The sequence below is a fragment of the Astatotilapia calliptera genome, chromosome 23 (assembly GCF_900246225.1).
Source record: "Astatotilapia calliptera chromosome 23, fAstCal1.2, whole genome shotgun sequence".
Lineage (NCBI taxonomy): Eukaryota > Metazoa > Chordata > Actinopteri > Cichliformes > Cichlidae > Astatotilapia > Astatotilapia calliptera.
In genome coordinates, this window is record NC_039323.1 from 38,166,321 (window position 1) to 38,183,640 (window position 17,320).

The 17,320-nt window shown below is 45.7% G+C and overlaps 1 protein-coding gene across 3 annotated transcripts in view; it reads left to right on the plus strand.

The window, feature by feature from the left end:
- Nucleotides 1–3,100: 3,100 nt before the first annotated feature.
- nrp2a (neuropilin 2a) overlaps nucleotides 3,101–17,320 on the plus strand; it is a 59,393-nt gene continuing 45,173 nt past the window's right edge. Inside the window, exons 1-2 of one of the 3 annotated variants that reach the window (XM_026157737.1) lie at nucleotides 3,101–4,045; nucleotides 13,101–13,278. In XM_026157737.1, coding sequence (XP_026013522.1) covers nucleotides 3,970–4,045; nucleotides 13,101–13,278 — 254 coding nt within the window. In that variant the 5' untranslated portion in view covers nucleotides 3,101–3,969. Of the gene's footprint in view, nucleotides 4,046–12,129; nucleotides 12,684–13,100; nucleotides 13,279–17,320 lie in introns of those variants that run through there. The other 2 variants (XM_026157736.1, XM_026157738.1) reach the window with 2 other exon arrangements.

Below are 17,320 nucleotides of genomic sequence, written 5' to 3' on the forward strand. Positions count from 1 at the left end.
AAGGGCCGAGACGGCAGATGAGTCGAGGAACTGCACCAAGACAAGCGTGGGATAAAATGATCTTGACGAGTCTAAGAATAAAAATATGCATCTGTTAATGGGTTGCATCCCCTTTGAAGCTGCAGCAGCCATCGGTTTACTCCAGAATCCTGTGTGTGGCTTTGTTTACATGTGTGCCTGTGAGTGCTCTTATCATTTAAACCTCTTTGCGGTCCCCCAAAGAAATGCCGGACATCTCTGAAGCATCATCCCCGTGAAGACCAAAAGGAGGTCGCGAAAGTCCCTGTCGACCCTCTGCTCTTGATGTGCCTGTAACCCCGCCCACACACACGCGGACGCTCACACTAAAGATGCTGATAGGGTCAAGTCGGGGCTATCTCTGGCTTATCTCCCACCGTCAGATCTAAAGTTGTCTGTCAGTGATGAAGAGAAGAAAGCTGAAGGCCTCAACCGGGATCACTCAGCCTCTCAAAGACTGCCCGACTTTCGCAAAGCTTCCTCCTTGAATCCACAGCCAGCTGACTACGGCGAAAAACACTGATGGGAGCGAGAGAGTGTAGGAGAGGTGTTGCAAGAGAAAGAGAAGAGGTAGAGAGGTGTGTGTTTGTGTGTGATGGAGATGTGTGTGTGTGAGTGTATTTGGGGGGGGGGGGGGGTTAGAAAAAAATGAGGGAGAGTTATCAGTCATGCCGTCAGTCTCCGGGGCGGGTTGTGATAAGAGAGGCAGCGGTTGGTATCTCTCTTTCTCTCTCACTCCCACATACACACATTATGTGAGAGAGAAAGGCCCTGTTGTGTTCCCCTCTACCGCTCATGAGTGAACACAGCACAGGTGTGCTGGGGTGAGGGCTCAGACTGTATGGCAGCCATTTGTCGACTGCATTTTGGGGCAGAGAGACGAGAGAGGGAATACAGATGGTGAGACCTTGGGAGGGGGTTCTGTAGAAAAACGGGGTTCCCATATTGCAGCGGCAGGTTAAGTGTTTTGTTGCAAGGCCTCTTTCACTGAGAGATGTGACCTGTGGCTTTTTTTAAACAGGCTTCCAGCGCGTATCGCTTTAGTCATTTTCAGCATTTCCTAAACGGTGTCTTCTTATAAATGTCTTCTTCGCTCTTCTCCACTGCATCTCCTTTTCTATATAAACAGAAGATTTAGCCATGACGTAATGTTTCACCTACACAGGAACTCACAAGTCATCAAGACCGTAGTTTGATTGACAGGTGTGCTTGCAAGTGCTGTGCAGCATTAGCTTGTTGCCAGGAGTACCAATGCATATGCAACCAAGAATCTGAGACTTCACAGTATCTTGTGTATTCCCTTGCGGGTTAAATCCAAACACGTTGCATCCACAACATTCCCACTGTACTTCTCCCACAGTTCAGCTTCCATTAGCCATGTGCTGACCCGATATTTGGGGGGGGGCAAGGGCAATGGTGGGAGGAGAGATGTTGACAAATGTTGGAGGGGGAGTATCAAATGACCCCTGGGGACGGAAGGGAGGGGCGGAGCAGAAAGTGACCCAGTGTTGCTTGAAGGTTTGGAAGCGCCTGTCTTCTCTCTCTTCCTTGTTATCTCTCTGAAAGGGTGATAGCGGAGGTTAAGCAAAGATCACTTCTGCTCTTTAAAGACTTCAGTCAGTGCTTTTGCCTCAGATAACGCAAACAACACGCATATAATCAAGTCCTCGATACACTGAAGGCGTTCGGCAGTAGAGGTGGGCGGATCAATCCATTTGGTATCAGATCGATATTAGCACGGCTGGATTGATACTTCTTTTTCTAAGTTCTGTATATAGCCCACTGAATTGTGCTGTGTAATTTTTTTTTAATTTTGGGGAAATTAAAAAATATGTGTCAGGCATGCACTATGAAAAATGAAGGTATCGGTATCAGTAATACTGGCTTTGTATTTTCTTGCCATCGATACCAAAATGTGCAATAACAAAAGTTCATGTGGGCACAGACCCCCCCCCCCCCCCCCCCCCCAACTCGAAGCTCAGATTAGCCAATCACAGTGACATCTGACAGCCATTGTATCCTCAGGGCCAGAGGTGGGTTTTAAAATGACTGACAGGCAGTAAGAAAACCGCAAGTCGATGGCGTCTTCTAAACCTGGGGGTGTGTAGCGGCGGGGGATTGACAGTTGACTGAGGTGACAGACAGACAGTGACACACAGACTTGTCATACAACCTTCTGTCAAGGGCATTGGGGGGGGGGAGTCTTCTCTTGACATTGTAGTAAATGTCAAGAGAAGACACAACTATTCTCCACACAACTTTCAGGTTGTGTGGAGAATAAAGAAAGAAGACGATGCTTAACGTTATAAAAGTGCACACTCAGAGGTAAAAGCTCCTACAGAGAAGCAGTACAGTATCTTACATTGCCTCAGGGAGTTTGCTGTGACCTTTAGGAATGCACATTTCCAAAGAAAGATGCCAGCAAGGCTACATACTGTACCTCATTACACAGCCAGGCCTCAACCAGTCCATTACATTACACGGTAATACAAGCCATAGGCAGGGCACATGGGCTGGACGCTGGAGAGGCCTTTCTCAGCAGATTATTTTGGGCTCGGTACTGTGTCATTACACGGCCTCCCGCTCTGTATTTAGCCCTGTTGATTGCAGGGCTGAAATTGGGCAGGGCTGAGGTGGGTTCTCCCTCCACTCAGTCGAGGGCTTTGACATATAGTATCGGTCGTTCTTGTGCGTGTGTGTATTTTGTGGCAAAAGTCGGCTGTGCAGCCACCCGCCTCACTAATCAGACACTCCCTTCTTTCTCACTCTCTGTGATATATTTTTGATCTTCATCTGCACCCCCGCCCATTTTTTAAACAGCCCCAGGAGAAGCTGTGATCCCCTGGTTTACCATGAGAATGTTTTTTTTTTTTGTTTTTTTTAATCTCGGTCTCATCTGTGGAAGAGTTAATATCTGTGGTGTCTTTTGAAATAGGATGCATCTGTTTATGTGTGTGTGAGTGAGCGAGTGAGGGAGAGCGTGCCCCCCCCCCCCTCCCCACACACACACACACACATCCTATAACCGGCGATCGACGGGAGGGGGCGGAGCCGAGGCGCCGTGACTGTAACGCGATAGCTGCTCAGCTCAAAAGCGCGATCACTCACACACACAGTGCACACACCTCACAGGCTGGACCCACGCTGCTGTCGGGGCAGAGCGCAGGCTTCACGGAGCCGTTACCAGAGAGAGGAGCGAAGACAGCAGAGAGGAGAGGTGCTGCAGGAGGAGGCACGGCATGTTCGTTGTTTCTGAGGATCCAGAGCGCGCTGCTTTTCATTTATTTCATTACTTTTGTGCCTCGCTGGGAAGCAGCTTCGGACTGGGGTTTACGTGGCTTTGAGAGCTGTTACCGTTGGACTTTTTTTTTCTTCGGGTTTCTTATAACGCTCCTACCGGAGAACCAGCCAAACCCTTGTGTGCGTAAAATCCGCGAGCGGGAGGACGCAGAGTTATAGGGAGATACCGGGACAGGGAGAGTCCCCCTCATCGGTCAGAAGTTGGCGCACCCCGGAGCCTGCTGTCCTGTCCGGACTCTGCGAGGCGCAGATATCCCCTGAAGCCTCCCAGCTGCGGAGCGCACGCAGCACTGATCAAGGAGTTTGTTGATTCACTGTGGGTTTTTTCTTCTTCTTCTTCTTCTTTTGGATGCGGTTTGGTGGCATCGCTCCGCTAAATGGACATAGTCAAAAGGACAGCGCTTACAAAATATTCAGATTTTTCTCAGTGACAAGTAGTTGGCACACACTTTTCTCCACCAATGGTTTAATAAACACCGTGGGCTTTTTACTACAGCGGTTTAGTTTTCACTGCTGGTCCCAAACGGCTGTGGATTTTTCTTTTTTTTTTTTGGAGGAACGGAAGCATTTCAATCCTGCGAGGTGGAAACATTAGATACTTGAAACTATCTACAAGTTTTTTTTGGTTTTTGGTTTTGTGTGTGATTCAACATGGATTTTGTGTTCTCGTTGGTTGGATTCTTAATGGCAGTGTGCCATGTGTCGTTAAGAGTCAGAGGACAAAACGGTGAGTTTTTTTGGTTACTTCTTGATTTTGACGCACTCGTGATCTGAGTCAGCCAATACAGCCTAATTGACACTAAACGTTGCTCTAAATCACGGGAACGTGTTTTTACTATAAGCACCACATTTAAGTATCATCTTCTCTTGGTCATTGTAATTGCTTTTATCCTTCAAATTCATTTCCAGGTCTCCAAGTCATATGTTTCAAATTATTTCAACACACAAACGCTCCCATGATAAAGCTGTTGATGTTTTATTCCTGCTAAATATGGCAAATACAGCAGCCTGCGGAGGAAAGGCTCTTTATTTGTTTTGTTTTTAAATGTTTAGATCTTATGCACTTGTTTCATCAAAATCATACTAAACATTAAAAACTGAAAGACATGGATGCGTTCATTAAATATTTAGAAAAACGGAAAGTGGAAATTGTTACGCTTAGAATAGTTTGCCGTGAAGCGTGAATGTTAAATTTAAACACGATGTTTATCCAACCCGTTCTCATCAGTTGTTTTCCTTTGATTAATCATCTCTGGGTATAAACTAACCCCACGCCTGATTAAAATGCTTTTGCGCACATCGTGATGAAAACGGCTAAAGCTGGGTGAAGAGCCTGCGTCTCACAGAGCCCGTGCGTAAAAGCGTACGAGCTTCAGTTGTGTTGACTAATAGGATCACTATCTTCATCAGCCACCACGAGTCTCTCCTTCAGTATCTCCTCGTGCTCCTCCGGGTTGTCTGGGCAGGGTGAAGCCAAGGCTGAGAGCTCCAGGCGGCGTAGTGGTACACCGCCACCTCTGCGCTCTTAGCCGTCTAAAAGAAAAGAAAAAACCGCAACTAGGAAGATAAGGAGCAGCATAATAGGAGCCAGTTGGTATGGATTTAGAGCCTTGTTTTAAGATACTTAAGTAGTTTACTGTTCAAACAGAAACGGCACTGTGGTATAGCTTAACCACATGAGTCCTTTGTATTCTTCAAAAAAAAAAAAAAGGGGGGGGGGGGAATAAATTTCAGGTTTCACCATGTGGCATAAAAATCAGGGTGATCGCGATGCGTTCGATCGCCGGCAAATAAATGAGTGGATTACAAATTCACGCGTGCCGTTTCTTTACGCGGACAGAAATTGTGACAGATTTGAAGCTGCTGCCGGTGGTTGTTGTTGGTGGTGAGCAAGGCTTGTCTTACCATACAGAGAAGTGACGCCACTGGTGGGATGACACATGGCCTCACGCTCGGCTCACTCGTTCCTGTCTCGGATTGTTGACGCATTTACGGTGGCACACTTTTTCATATTTATGTGCGCTTTTCTTCGCCGCTGTGGTGATCAGGTGGCATTTCGCAACCCAAAACTGCTTTATGTCTTTCTTTCGCGTGTCTGTGATTCTCAGTGCTGGCTTTTTACTTCTTAATCATCATGCGCTGTAGTAAGATGTACATTTTATGCGATCTGCATAAGTAGTCTACTGGGAGTAGGCGGGCTGGGGAGCTGTCCGTGAGCTCATCATGACTGCTCAGCCTTTACAATACCACCCGCTGGCGTGCCTCAAAACAAAGCCAAGCTCTCTCTTCACTTCATTTGCACCCATCTTCTTTTTTTTTTTTTTTTTAAAGCTACTTGTTTTAAATAGGACAGCTATCTCAGACATCCCTCTGAATGTGTGTGTGTTTTTCACTGGCTGCGCATGTACCCGTTGATCAGAGACAGATGTGGGCCTCTTGGCAGTCATCAGGCAGGCAAGAAGCTGGATCCCCCCCTATTCTCTCTCTCTCCCCTGCCAAGACACTGCACCACATCTCCCTGCCTCTGTACTCCCCTCAAGAGCCACATTACACACAGATGCCAGAGGAAAGAGAGACTGACAGATAACAGAACAGAGACAGAACAGGGAGAAAGCAAGAGCAGCATAAACAGAGAGACAGGGGGAGTGGGAGAAAGACGGTGACTCCAGAGTTTAAGAAAGCACAGAAGAGTGACCGAGCCATAGCACGAAGGCAACAAAGAGGAGGAACGCTCAGAAACCAGATCAGCTGAGTGGATTCTGCATCAAGCGGCATGGTGGAGGAAAAGGACGACATCAAAGTGTGCAGGGGTCAAGAGTCAGATCGCATCCAGGGTTCATGAAGGGACAGCGTCACGTAAAGTGGGATAAAGCCCCAGCCACAGGGGTGAAAATACTATCGCAGAGATCCTCTTGTGAATGTTAAGCACACAGAGTCACGTTAAAGTGTTTCATTTTCTAAAGAGTTGCTGTTTTGTGATGACAGAGTCCATCTGTGCTTCGGCAACTTGATACATTTGCAGCAGCAAAAGGTTTCCCCTAAAATGTAATGTTATGGAACGAGCAGATGCACGCCTGAGGCATCCCAGCCAGGAAACTCTTTTAAGTGTAGAAATCCTACGAGGTGCCAGGGTAAATGATCCACTAAAGATGTTCAGCGCTTGGACAGGTCATGCTGTGGACTTCTGTTTTTTTTTTTTGCTGGTGGCACCTTCACCCTCATTACAAAGCACCATTTTTTGTGTGTGGTTCTTCCTCATGCAGTTTTCTGCTGCAATATTTCTGCACGAAGAAGAGTCACTTCCATTCCACTTGTCCTGTAATCACAATAGTTTGACTCGCTGACATGTGCATTAATTACTCCTTACCACAAGCATTAATATTCAAGCCATTAAGCAGCTCATTTGCATGTTTATTGAGCGGGCGGCTGTGCATCCTCTCCATTCATGGTATTGACTTCTTTAGAAGTTGGATTTCTATTATTTAATAATATCAGCTCCAGGGTGAAAAGAACTTAGTAAATTTTATGTTTATGTTATTCATGTTTTTTTCTTTTCTCCCCCTTCACCCCTTTGCCTCTTGTCTTCTCCTCTCGTCTAGGATCCTTTGCATTTCTCTGTACTTTAATCTGAAAAAAACAAGGTCACCTCTCTTAGCATTCATAGCCAAAGACAAACCCAGCGGCCCGTTCAATACCAGTCAGGTATGAGAGTCACAGGCTCGCACAAAGCCCTTGAACAGCTCACCACACTCAGGGTGAAATTAAATACAAGACCCCCATAAATAAAACAGAGCTGGGTCTTTTCAGTCTGTCGCATTAGCTGCACATGGGGGGGATCTTAGCGGGCGCTCGGGGACTGGGTTTTTAGGTAGGGAGCCATAGGGGGTCAGCTTTGTCAAGAGGCAGGGTGTTTTAGAATCTACTGCAATTCAAACCGCGGGTTCTGAAAAGAAGGAAGCAGTTCAGGAGTGTAAATTTAAAGAGAAGAAACTGCCTTTTTTGTAAGAAGTGTAATTCACCCAAAAAGAGGTTACTTTTTTTTTTTCTTCCTTTTTTTTAAGCAGTCAGTTCCACTGCAAGGTAACACTCTGCAAGGTGGGGGGTAGAGGGTGCTAACAAATCACCAAGACTCCTGCAGCAAAGCTCAATTCTTCACAGCTTTCCCTTGCTGATGTAGGCTCGCTCCACCTTAGACGGGGAAAATCTTTTGTGAAAAGTGCTTCGGTGGTGCAGGTTTGACACTGGCGCGCAGAGCCGAGGGGGTGCACCGGTGGGGGGAGAAGGAGACGTGATACAGTAGCCAGGCAGCGTTTAGGATTAGGCCCACACCATTACCCCCCCCCCCCCCTCCACCCACCTCCTGCTGAAGGCACCAGTGACCATCTGTTTACTCGATTGATCCATTGATCCATTGATCGGAATGGCCAGCGCTGTGCATTTAGCTGATTAACGTGGGGCACTTATCCTGTTAGGGAGGGAGGAGTAGAGAAGGAGAAAGAAAAGGGAGGCAAAGAGGATTTGGGGATATTATCTGCTTTTGATGTGGCTTTTGTTAGTTCTTAAAAGAAATAATCCCCCTTTAAACACAGTTAACAGTGTTTAACAAAAAAGCCATTGTCAGCAACTGTTGCGTTTCTTGGAGCCGACTGTTATTTGCTTTTGGTCAGGTTTCACAAGCTCAAATCCACCTAAGCATCAATGCATGCTAGTGACCACTGAAATCAGGCTCAGCTTTCAGCGGAACGCCGTCGTTTAGCTACAGCGTATTTGATTTTAGATGTAAATTTGACGCAGCGTTGTGTAAGTGAGGGGAGAGATTTCTATGCTTGTTTTATGTTCACAAGCACAGACACAGCCCCCCCTGACAGGAACAAGAAAATGTTATGGGCGTCCAATCAGAATGCAGGGAATGAATAAAGGCGTTAAACTGTAATCCTCAGGTTTATTTCTACAGACTCCTCAATCTGAAAGGAAACGACGACAAGAACAGAGCATAAAAAAAGTGAAATGAGTCTCAAATGTCTTTCTGAAATAAAGTTATTGGTTAATTAAACTAATATGAACGTGGAATAAGAAATAAAGAACCAGCTGGATGATAGAAGTGCAACAGTTCTTGTCTCATTATTTTTATATTTCTGGTCTATTAACAATCTTGCTGTTTCCTTGCATGCATACACCTGTACACTTTACCTGCATCACATCCATGGCCAATTTGGACTCACCGATTAGCCTAACATGTGTCTTTTGACTGAGGGGGGAAGTCGGAGTACCTGGCGAGAGAAAGCATGAGTCTCTCTCTCTTAACGCTTTTATTTTGAATACGGCAACAAGAAACATTTGAAACCAGCATATTGACTAAACTCAACCATCTATGACTGGGTGGGCCACGCTCCCTGCTGCTGAGGCGCACACTGGTTTGACCTAAAAGGTCTTAAAGCAGGTCCCCACCTCTTCATCTCCCTCCCTCCTTTGGCCCAGCCTAGTGTCGAATGGGTGAGATTAAAAGCAGTCAGAGAGACAACCCCATGCTCTTCTCTGAATGTCTGAATGCATGAGTGCTGCCCACTCACTCCCCTCGTATTCCCTCACTCTGGGTGATAGCACTTTTTAATTAAGGTGGGGAAGCGGGGAGGGAGCAGGCACAAGGGACGGGACGAGAGACACTAGGAATGATGGAGGGATTTATCAGCGCCTCTCCTCGCACTCGCGGCTTATCCCAGAGCGTGACGCCGTGCCTCCCCGATAAGGCAGCTAATAGAAATAAGAGCGGCGGGACGTGCAGCCGAACTCACACATGCTGCAGAAACCTGAGCTAAGACATGCAGACGTATGCACATTTTCTCAGATAATGAAGATAAAGGCAATCGCATTGGGTGCGAAGACGTCTCAGGAGCGACTAAAAAAGAAATGCGCGCTCACACTCACACAAAAGTCATTAATTAATTTCATTGATACAGTCTGCGCTGTGCTTTATGTCTTTTGGATTTCAGTTCCATCCACTCAAAACGCAGCTCTGCAAACATACTCTTAAGACTCACACATGCATAAAAGTGGCATTGTTCATTGTAATAGGGCCTTGGTCCATGCATGGTAGGGACATATGCAGCACTTTGTGTGTGAGTGTTTGTGTGCAGACAGATGGGCTGCTCTAGTAGAAGAGACAGTGTAATTCGTGGAGCTCGCTGGCAGCTCCTGAGTGCTTCCCCTCTGTTACTCATCCAGCACCACAAGTTCTGTTCACACCCAAACATTCTGCTTTAAAGTGAAACACACACACATTTGTACCATATAAGCATCCTCATAATGGCGAGCTATTCAAAAAATTAGAAGAGAATACACACACATCTGTCACTTTCCTTCTTCTATTTAATTTTTTTCTCATCAGCCGCAAACAAACACCCACCAAACTGCACACACGCATGTTTGCCAGTGCATGTGTGTGTGTGTGTGTGAGAGGTGACTGACAGAGGTTTCCCCCTGGGGGTCGGCATCTGCAGGACAGCACCGGATAGCAGGCATGTCTTAATGAGGCTCGTCAGGCTCTTTTGCGCTGCACACACGCACCCGCTCCTTTCTCCATCTTTTCTCTCTCCTCCTCGGCTGCCTGTATTTTTTTCCCCTTCCTCATCACCTTTTGTCGCCTCCTCCCTCTCCCCGCGCCTGTCACTCCTCTCCCTCGCTCTTCCCACCTATGTGCTCACCACCGCCCATCATGAATCAACCCAGCCTGCCGCCTTCACCCCCCCTCCGATCAATCTTTCCCCTTCTTTCTCAATCCGTGTTTTATCCATCGCCTCGCCATCAATCCTCCACCCTTCCTCACATCCCTCTGCTCTTCTTCATCCTCTTTCTTCACCCTCATCCTCTCTGTCACATCTCCCATTTTCCTTTCCTACTGTAATCCTTTCATCCCCCCTTCTCTTCCCACTCATTCTGTCATTTCTCCTGCATCCCTCCTCTTCATCCTCCTTTGGAGGCCACTGAATGGGCAGCTCAGAGGAAAAAAAGTGTTGAGGCTGCAGGATTCTCCCCAAACGACTTAATCTGCCGAGGCTCTGCGCGCTGATAGCCTCTTGCACACCGTCCCCTCCATAGGCTTCCCAACAATGACTGTCTGTCTGCACAGCCGCGGCAGATAAAGAGATGTCTGTGCATGTGTGTGTCTATGTGTGTGTGTGTGTGTGTGTGTGTCTCGGTCTTTCTGTCTGTCTTTGTCATTCTTTCCTATCCCTGCTATCTTTTTGAAAAATTTCAGTTAGTGATTTTTTTCCTCCCTCCTGTGATTGACAGGCCCTCTGCGTGTTTTTGGAAGTGAGTTTGTGTGTGTGTGTGGGTGGTCCTTTGAACATTGTGCAGTGGCTCTCTGTGTTTCCGTGTATTTATACGTGCACCTAAACGCGTGGGCGTGCGTTAAAGCATGTATTCATGTGTGCACTTATGGCTAAAATTGCGTGTGTGTATATTTGTGCAGTAGTTTGTATCTGTGCGTACGCAATGTGGGCAGCTGGAGTCATGTGCTCCCATGAAATCACCGGCAGCTCTGTGTGTGTGCGTGTGCCTGATGTGAGCGTGGGCGTTGCTCCTCTCCAGTAACAAAGTAAGGAAGCCATCGCAGCTCTATCAAATGTCAGAGAATCTAAGTGTGCCTTTTAAGCACAATAGGCGGTGGAAATGTCAACACTTGAAGGGTCTATTACACTTCAAGCCTTTGGTGCTGTTTTTTTCCCCCCTTATCTTTCCTTCTGTTTCCTTTATTGGTGCTTTCACAGAAATTTGAAAGAAACAGGCAAAAATATCAACCCATTTATGTCAATAATGGATTCATTCCAGTAGCTGAGTGGTTAAGGCCAACGTTTAGTGACACATTGTTAATGCCATATGATTCATGTTCCTGTCTCAGCTCCTTTCCTTCCTCATATGTATTCCTATGAACGTCCGCTACTGTAGTGAAACAGGATTTGTCTGTTGTTGCGTTCAAAATCGTGTTGGTTATTAAAGATCTCACTGGAGGATCAGCAAACATAAGCTAAACAAGGGATTGCCAAACAGGGATACCGTTAGCCCAGAGTGTACTTCAGGTCCTTCTAGAAGAATTATCTAAATTAACTTTCACCAGGACAAAAAGAACTGAATGGAAAGAATCAGTCAAATCTTAAAGAAACGCTTAACAAGTCATGACTTTTCCCTAAAATACATTTTTTAAAGAGTCTATCCTAGTCTATTTTTTTTCTATCCCTTGGAAGATATACTTCTGCGGTTCTCCCATAGATTTCAATTTAGGATTCTTTGTCTCTTTTCACTATCTGAACGTCTCTCTTTGATTATGTCTTTGGTGCTTCTCTCCATAACCAGCAGGCACATGAAAAGATTAGCTCAACTAATAAGAAAATCCAAAAAGAGTAAGAATTGAACCGACCCGAGCAGTAACTTCTTAAAGTAATGGGTAACCGGTAAAAATCAACACAGAAAATAGATAAGTAAATATGAAAGATTATCGTTAGAAGTAAAAGCAAACATGAAGTTAAATAAAAGTAAAATGTATGTACAAAGTGTTACAATAGGAAGTTAAAACAATGGATAAAAACGTTAGCTAAAAGTATGGTGAAAAGCTAAAGTTGTTAGCTAGCACTATGATATCCAAACAGAATTTTAAAAGATTTAACAGGTAAAATTGATCAGTAATCATAAAATAAAACATTAGAACCATTGTGGATGAAAGCAGTTTGGATTAATCTTAGAGCTGTGGTGGTACATCAAATGAAAAAGGTTGGGACCATCTGAGCTAAGCTAGCTCCTGCTGTTGTCGTGGTGCCCCTGTTTTTTTTTTTTTTTCTCTAAAATTGATAATATCTCAAATCTGTTGCAGAGTAAGATTAATAAAGAACCAATATGCACAAGGCTGCCGGGCTTTGTGCGTGGATGTGTGCAGAATACTCATATATGTTTCTTTTGTATGTGCATGTGAGTTTATGTGTTTAGCATGTTTGTGGGAGATAACGGAGAGAGCGAGAGCCGCCGTGGCTCACGGGGCAAAATCAGAGAATGGGGTCTTTTGTTAGCGCGTTAGCTTTTCATTACAGAGTAGGGGTGAACCCCAGAACCTAGCTAGACAGGCCGTCTGCGTGTCACTTCCTGTCTAAGCCTGCAGAGCTACGCTATTGGCAAGCTATTGTTCCTGGGAGAGCGTGATAGGATCAGGGAATGTGTCCTAATGTTTGCAGATTGGCTTGCAGGAGCAACAATTACACTTGGAGAACGCTCCCTATGGGGGAGTAGGGAGATAAGAGCCTGGGTGTGGAAGAGGGTGAAAAAGGCTCGGTGTGTTTCTCTGTGTGTGTGTGTGCGCACTTTCACCAAATGCAACAGTAATGATCTTTTATTGTTTTAATAGCTTACCCATGTGGCGCTGCTTGCATTGAGAATCCACAATGGAGAAGTTTTTCCAATTTCCTCCTAACTGACAGCCTAAATTGCTTTCTTTTGTTTTACTGTTCATTTGTTGCTCATCACATCTTCATATAGAGAAGCAAGGTAAATGAAGGGGCGCCCACTGAGATGCTGCACTAGGGGAGCGCATCATTTCCTCAATCTTTTTTATTATTTATTTATTATTTTTCAGTGCTTTAAATGAGTCTGCCCCTGCAAATGACGCTGTGTAGAAATGCATCAAATTATGTTTAAAATAAAAACATGCATAAAACATTTTTAACCGCTCCTCTTCGCCTGCTTTATAGTCAGTACCTCCCAGCACCTTCTAACTCACCTTTCTGTCTCTTACACAGCGCCGGAGTGCGGAGGTTTGCTAGATGCCAGCGAGGCCGGTTATATCACCTCCCCTGGCTATCCTCTGGAGTACCCCCCACACCAGAACTGCCACTGGATCATCACGGCGCCAGAGCCCTCGCAGCGCATCGTCCTCAACTTCAACCCCCACTTTGAGATCGAGAGGCTCGACTGCAAGTAAGACGGGAAGGCCGGGGAGGGGGGAAGGAGCTGGATTCGGGTCATAATGGTGCAGTCCATAAAACCCACTCTTTTCTGTCAGGGGAAAATTGGCTTCACCAGTAAGATGGTGTGCTATTATTGTGGCTGAATGATGATTCATGTTGACACGTTCATTAGTATGCTGCGAAAGCATCCGTATCTCAAACAAGTAATTTCCAGTTGAGGCGCACAGATTTTTACATACTGTTATAATTCAGTGCCGGGTGGTTTGGCCCAATTCCAGGCTGCTGAAACGTAATCCACATTTTGACCACAACAGGTCAATCGCAAAGGAAATTTTAATTGCAGATTGCAGGCTTCCTGTGAATAGCAGACCATTAGGTAGACTGTGGTTTTCTTTTTATATTTTCTGACATAATTATTTATTCAGAAAATGGAAAGCACATAAGCTCCATGTAGAAGCACATAACCATTAAACTCATTTTGTCCTGGATGCTAGTCGCCTTCTCCCAGGCAGTTATGGGGGTTAAATTCCTTGCTCAAGGGCACATCAGCTGCAATATCAACCCTCTGTGTTTTAGAGGACAGGAAATGCTGCTCATTTCCACATCCCAAGGTTTTCTGCTTCTTTCACACACTCTTGAATACAGACGAGGAAAAACAGGTCGCAATAAAACAATAAAACCCAAATGGAAAGAATGATTCAGATAGTTTAATAATAAGTTCCTGTGTTATTTCCGCTGGTTAAGCTTTAAAAAACAAGCGTTGTCAGCCAGGATGTATTTGTGTTTTATCCTGCTAAGAACCATATAAGGTGAGGTTTTTAACCTTCTGAAGAACAGCAGACTACTCGGGAAGATTTTTGACAGATGTAAAAATTTGAAATTTACTTTTGAAGGCATCAGCCAGCATTACCCAGACTATAAAGCTCTAATCCCCCCTCCATCTGATAATCAAATGCCAAGCAATATTTGGAAGTCGGCGTCTGCTTTTGGGCAGTAAAGACAGAATGATAAGATAGGATGTAAGAAAATGAATCATGATGTATTTTGAAGTCAGAGATTGGAGGGTGGGCCGAGAGAGAATAAACAGGGGAGGCTTTAAGAAGTAATAGAAGGGAATGAGACCCAGCTGTTTATCTCGATATGAGCGAGTTGGTCAGTTTCCTTTCTCAGAGACATAAATAATCCAAATCATATGGTCTTCTATTGTCTATGACCTCAGAGGAAGACAGTAGCGGGAGGGTGGAAAAAGCTCCCAGTCTCTACTGTTTAATTCAGTTTTATATACAACCAATTTTGGTCAAACGATGAGTCCATTTGGTCAGTTTATCAGTGCACTTTCTCTCTCTTCTCCACTCGGTAAATTGAAGAATTAATAATGGGGTTTTTTTGCATTTATTTTATTTATTTTTTGCATTGTTCGTCTACAAAGTGCTTTGTCTGGCTGGGAGAAGGGAAGAAAAACCAAACCAAAATAAAAAAAACCGTTGCTTTCATGAGCGCATGAATGGCCGCTTTGGTTGGAAAATGTTTTGTAATATTTGACGGGTTCTTTTCGCACGGTAGCGCCGCAACGGCATTGAACTTGAAATGTTATTTTGATGTCGCCGCCTTTGAAACTCCAGGTTTCCGTCGTGTTTTTTTGTTGTGTAATTATCTTTTTGCACTAAAGCGCCTCTCCGCTTTGACACCAGCATCGCTGTGTCGGCAATGCGGCGTGCCCGCACTTCCTGCTGGACTGGTAGAGAGGGAGGGAGGGATGCCTCAGCTGTTGATAAGCAGTGTGTCAGGCAGTTTCTCACAGCCCAAGGCATGCAGGGCAGGAGGAGGCTGAGGGAGGAGGAAGAGAAACTGAAATACCCCCTTCTTCTACTTCTTCTTTTTTTTCCCTTCGGTACAGACAATCTTATTAGGATGGGGTTTTTTTTAACTTTTTTTTTTAACACACGCCTGAAGGGGACAAGGCCTCGGCGTGCCCTCTAACACACACTCCCACTCAGTCTCCCTTCATCCTGTATGTATGAGTGTGTGAGTGTGAGTGGGCGTTTATGAGTGAGTAACTGTGCAAGCACGTTTTGCAAGTTTGCACGGTTAGCGTCCCTCTCTATCCATCACACCTCTGGTGACCCCCACCCCCCAGTTTGGAAAGAAATAGGGAATATTGCCAACATGTTTTTATGCATCAACTTGAACACCAGTGTGCCCTTCTGTGTTTTGTAGAGAACCCTTTAAGGCACAGAAAACAGCAAAATAGGGCTTGATAATCCTCCTCTCTCCATCCCGTGTTATGCTTTTCTTTTTTTTTTCTTTTTTACACGGATTGATCCAGGCCCTGTAGCGCTGTTACGGGTTGCTTCCTTTTCTTGCCTGTATGATTAGGCATGGCGGTGTGAGAGAGTGAGCAGAGAGGAGATTTTTGCATGTTTTCACGGTCCTCTCTGCGAGGTTAGGGCAAGGGGAGCCAGAGGGCTTTCCAGGAGGAGGGAAGGGCTCGGTATCTCGGCCGGGGCTGAAAATCTGCGTGACAGGTGGGATTACAGAGATGGCAGAGCAGAAAACCGAAGCGGTGTTACCTGAAAGACGCAGGGCTGTGGTGTCTGGACTGCTGATCATGGAAGCACGCAGGAAACGGGGGGAAAATGGTCACATGAAAGGCTGAACATATGTTTTTGGATATGCTTATAAAGCACGCATGCACGTGCACTATTAAGCACGCAACCTGTCGGTGTAAAAGTGCTCATCAGTCATCACCTCACCACCGCCACCCCCACCCCATACCAAGGCACTTTAGGCCTTTATAAAACTGAGAAAAGTGCTTGGTCAGCTCAGGCAAGGCTTCTGAACGCTAATATCCCCTGCCAGCTGGTGATTTTCCCTCGGCGGGTTCAAACAGTCAGTACTCGTGCGATGTAACGAAGCCAAACACCGGCTCGACTGCAGCAATCAAATCGTGAGCCTTATGCAGGCGCTCCATGTCTGAGGTGGCACTTTAATTCAGGATTTCATTTCAGGGGGAGTCCGGCCATGTGCCAAATAGCTCTTACCTCCAGGCTGCCAGCCGATTGATGCGAACTAAATGTAATAAAGGCTAGATGAAATATCAGGCCCATATCTCTAATGCAATCTGCCATCACCAAGCCCCAGGATGCTACCTAGTGATATACCAGGAGTCGAGGAAGGGGAGAGAGAGAGTTTCTCTCCAGCTCTCTTTCTCGACGTCTCCCTCCTCCGATTTTTTCCTTCCCTCCATCTCTCCCTTTGTTCTTCCTCTCTCCCTCTCGCTCCCGCCCAAGGAGGTGTTTTATTTTTATGCACTTGAATTAAACATTGAAACGGGTGGGTGCACGCGCACACACAGACACACACACACACACAGACACAAAAACAGTCATTCAAGAAGATCCATTTCTTGCACTTTTTCCCGGTTTTTATTTTCTCACTTTTATTTGGTTATTTGTTATTGAATGCAGTCTGCCTGAGGTGGAAAGATTTTATTATATAACTTTATAACTCTTCAGACACACAGCTAGACACCCCCCACACCCATCCCCACCCCCCGGGGCTTGTGACATGTCTGGCCACAGCGAGAAGTGCCACCAACACACGTACCAGCTCTGTGTTTCTATGCATGATATCGCCTTTTTGCTAGAGCTCGAGGGAGGGGTGGGATCAATGTCTGTATTCCGCTTGTAATGGGAAATCTATAAATGATCAGCAATAGCCAGAGGGGAAGGAAAGTAAAGAAGGCGCAAAAAGGGAAAGGGAAGGATGATGGCTGAGGATGAAAGGAAGGACAGACGAGCTCCCAGAGGTCATGGCTAAAGGAGGGAGTTGTTCCAGGATCATATCTGTCAACATCTGGCATTTGGCCTACAGTTAGGACACAATCATGGTCATCAGCGTCCAGCAGTCAACACAGCTGCCGGGATTTAATGATGATATAATGGCTAACTGGTACAATTAACCGTAAAAACCCAGCATGTGATTAGGATAGCCCGGTGCAGCTGCAGCACTGTTGTCTCTGTATTCATCTGTCACAAATGTAATCAGAGTTG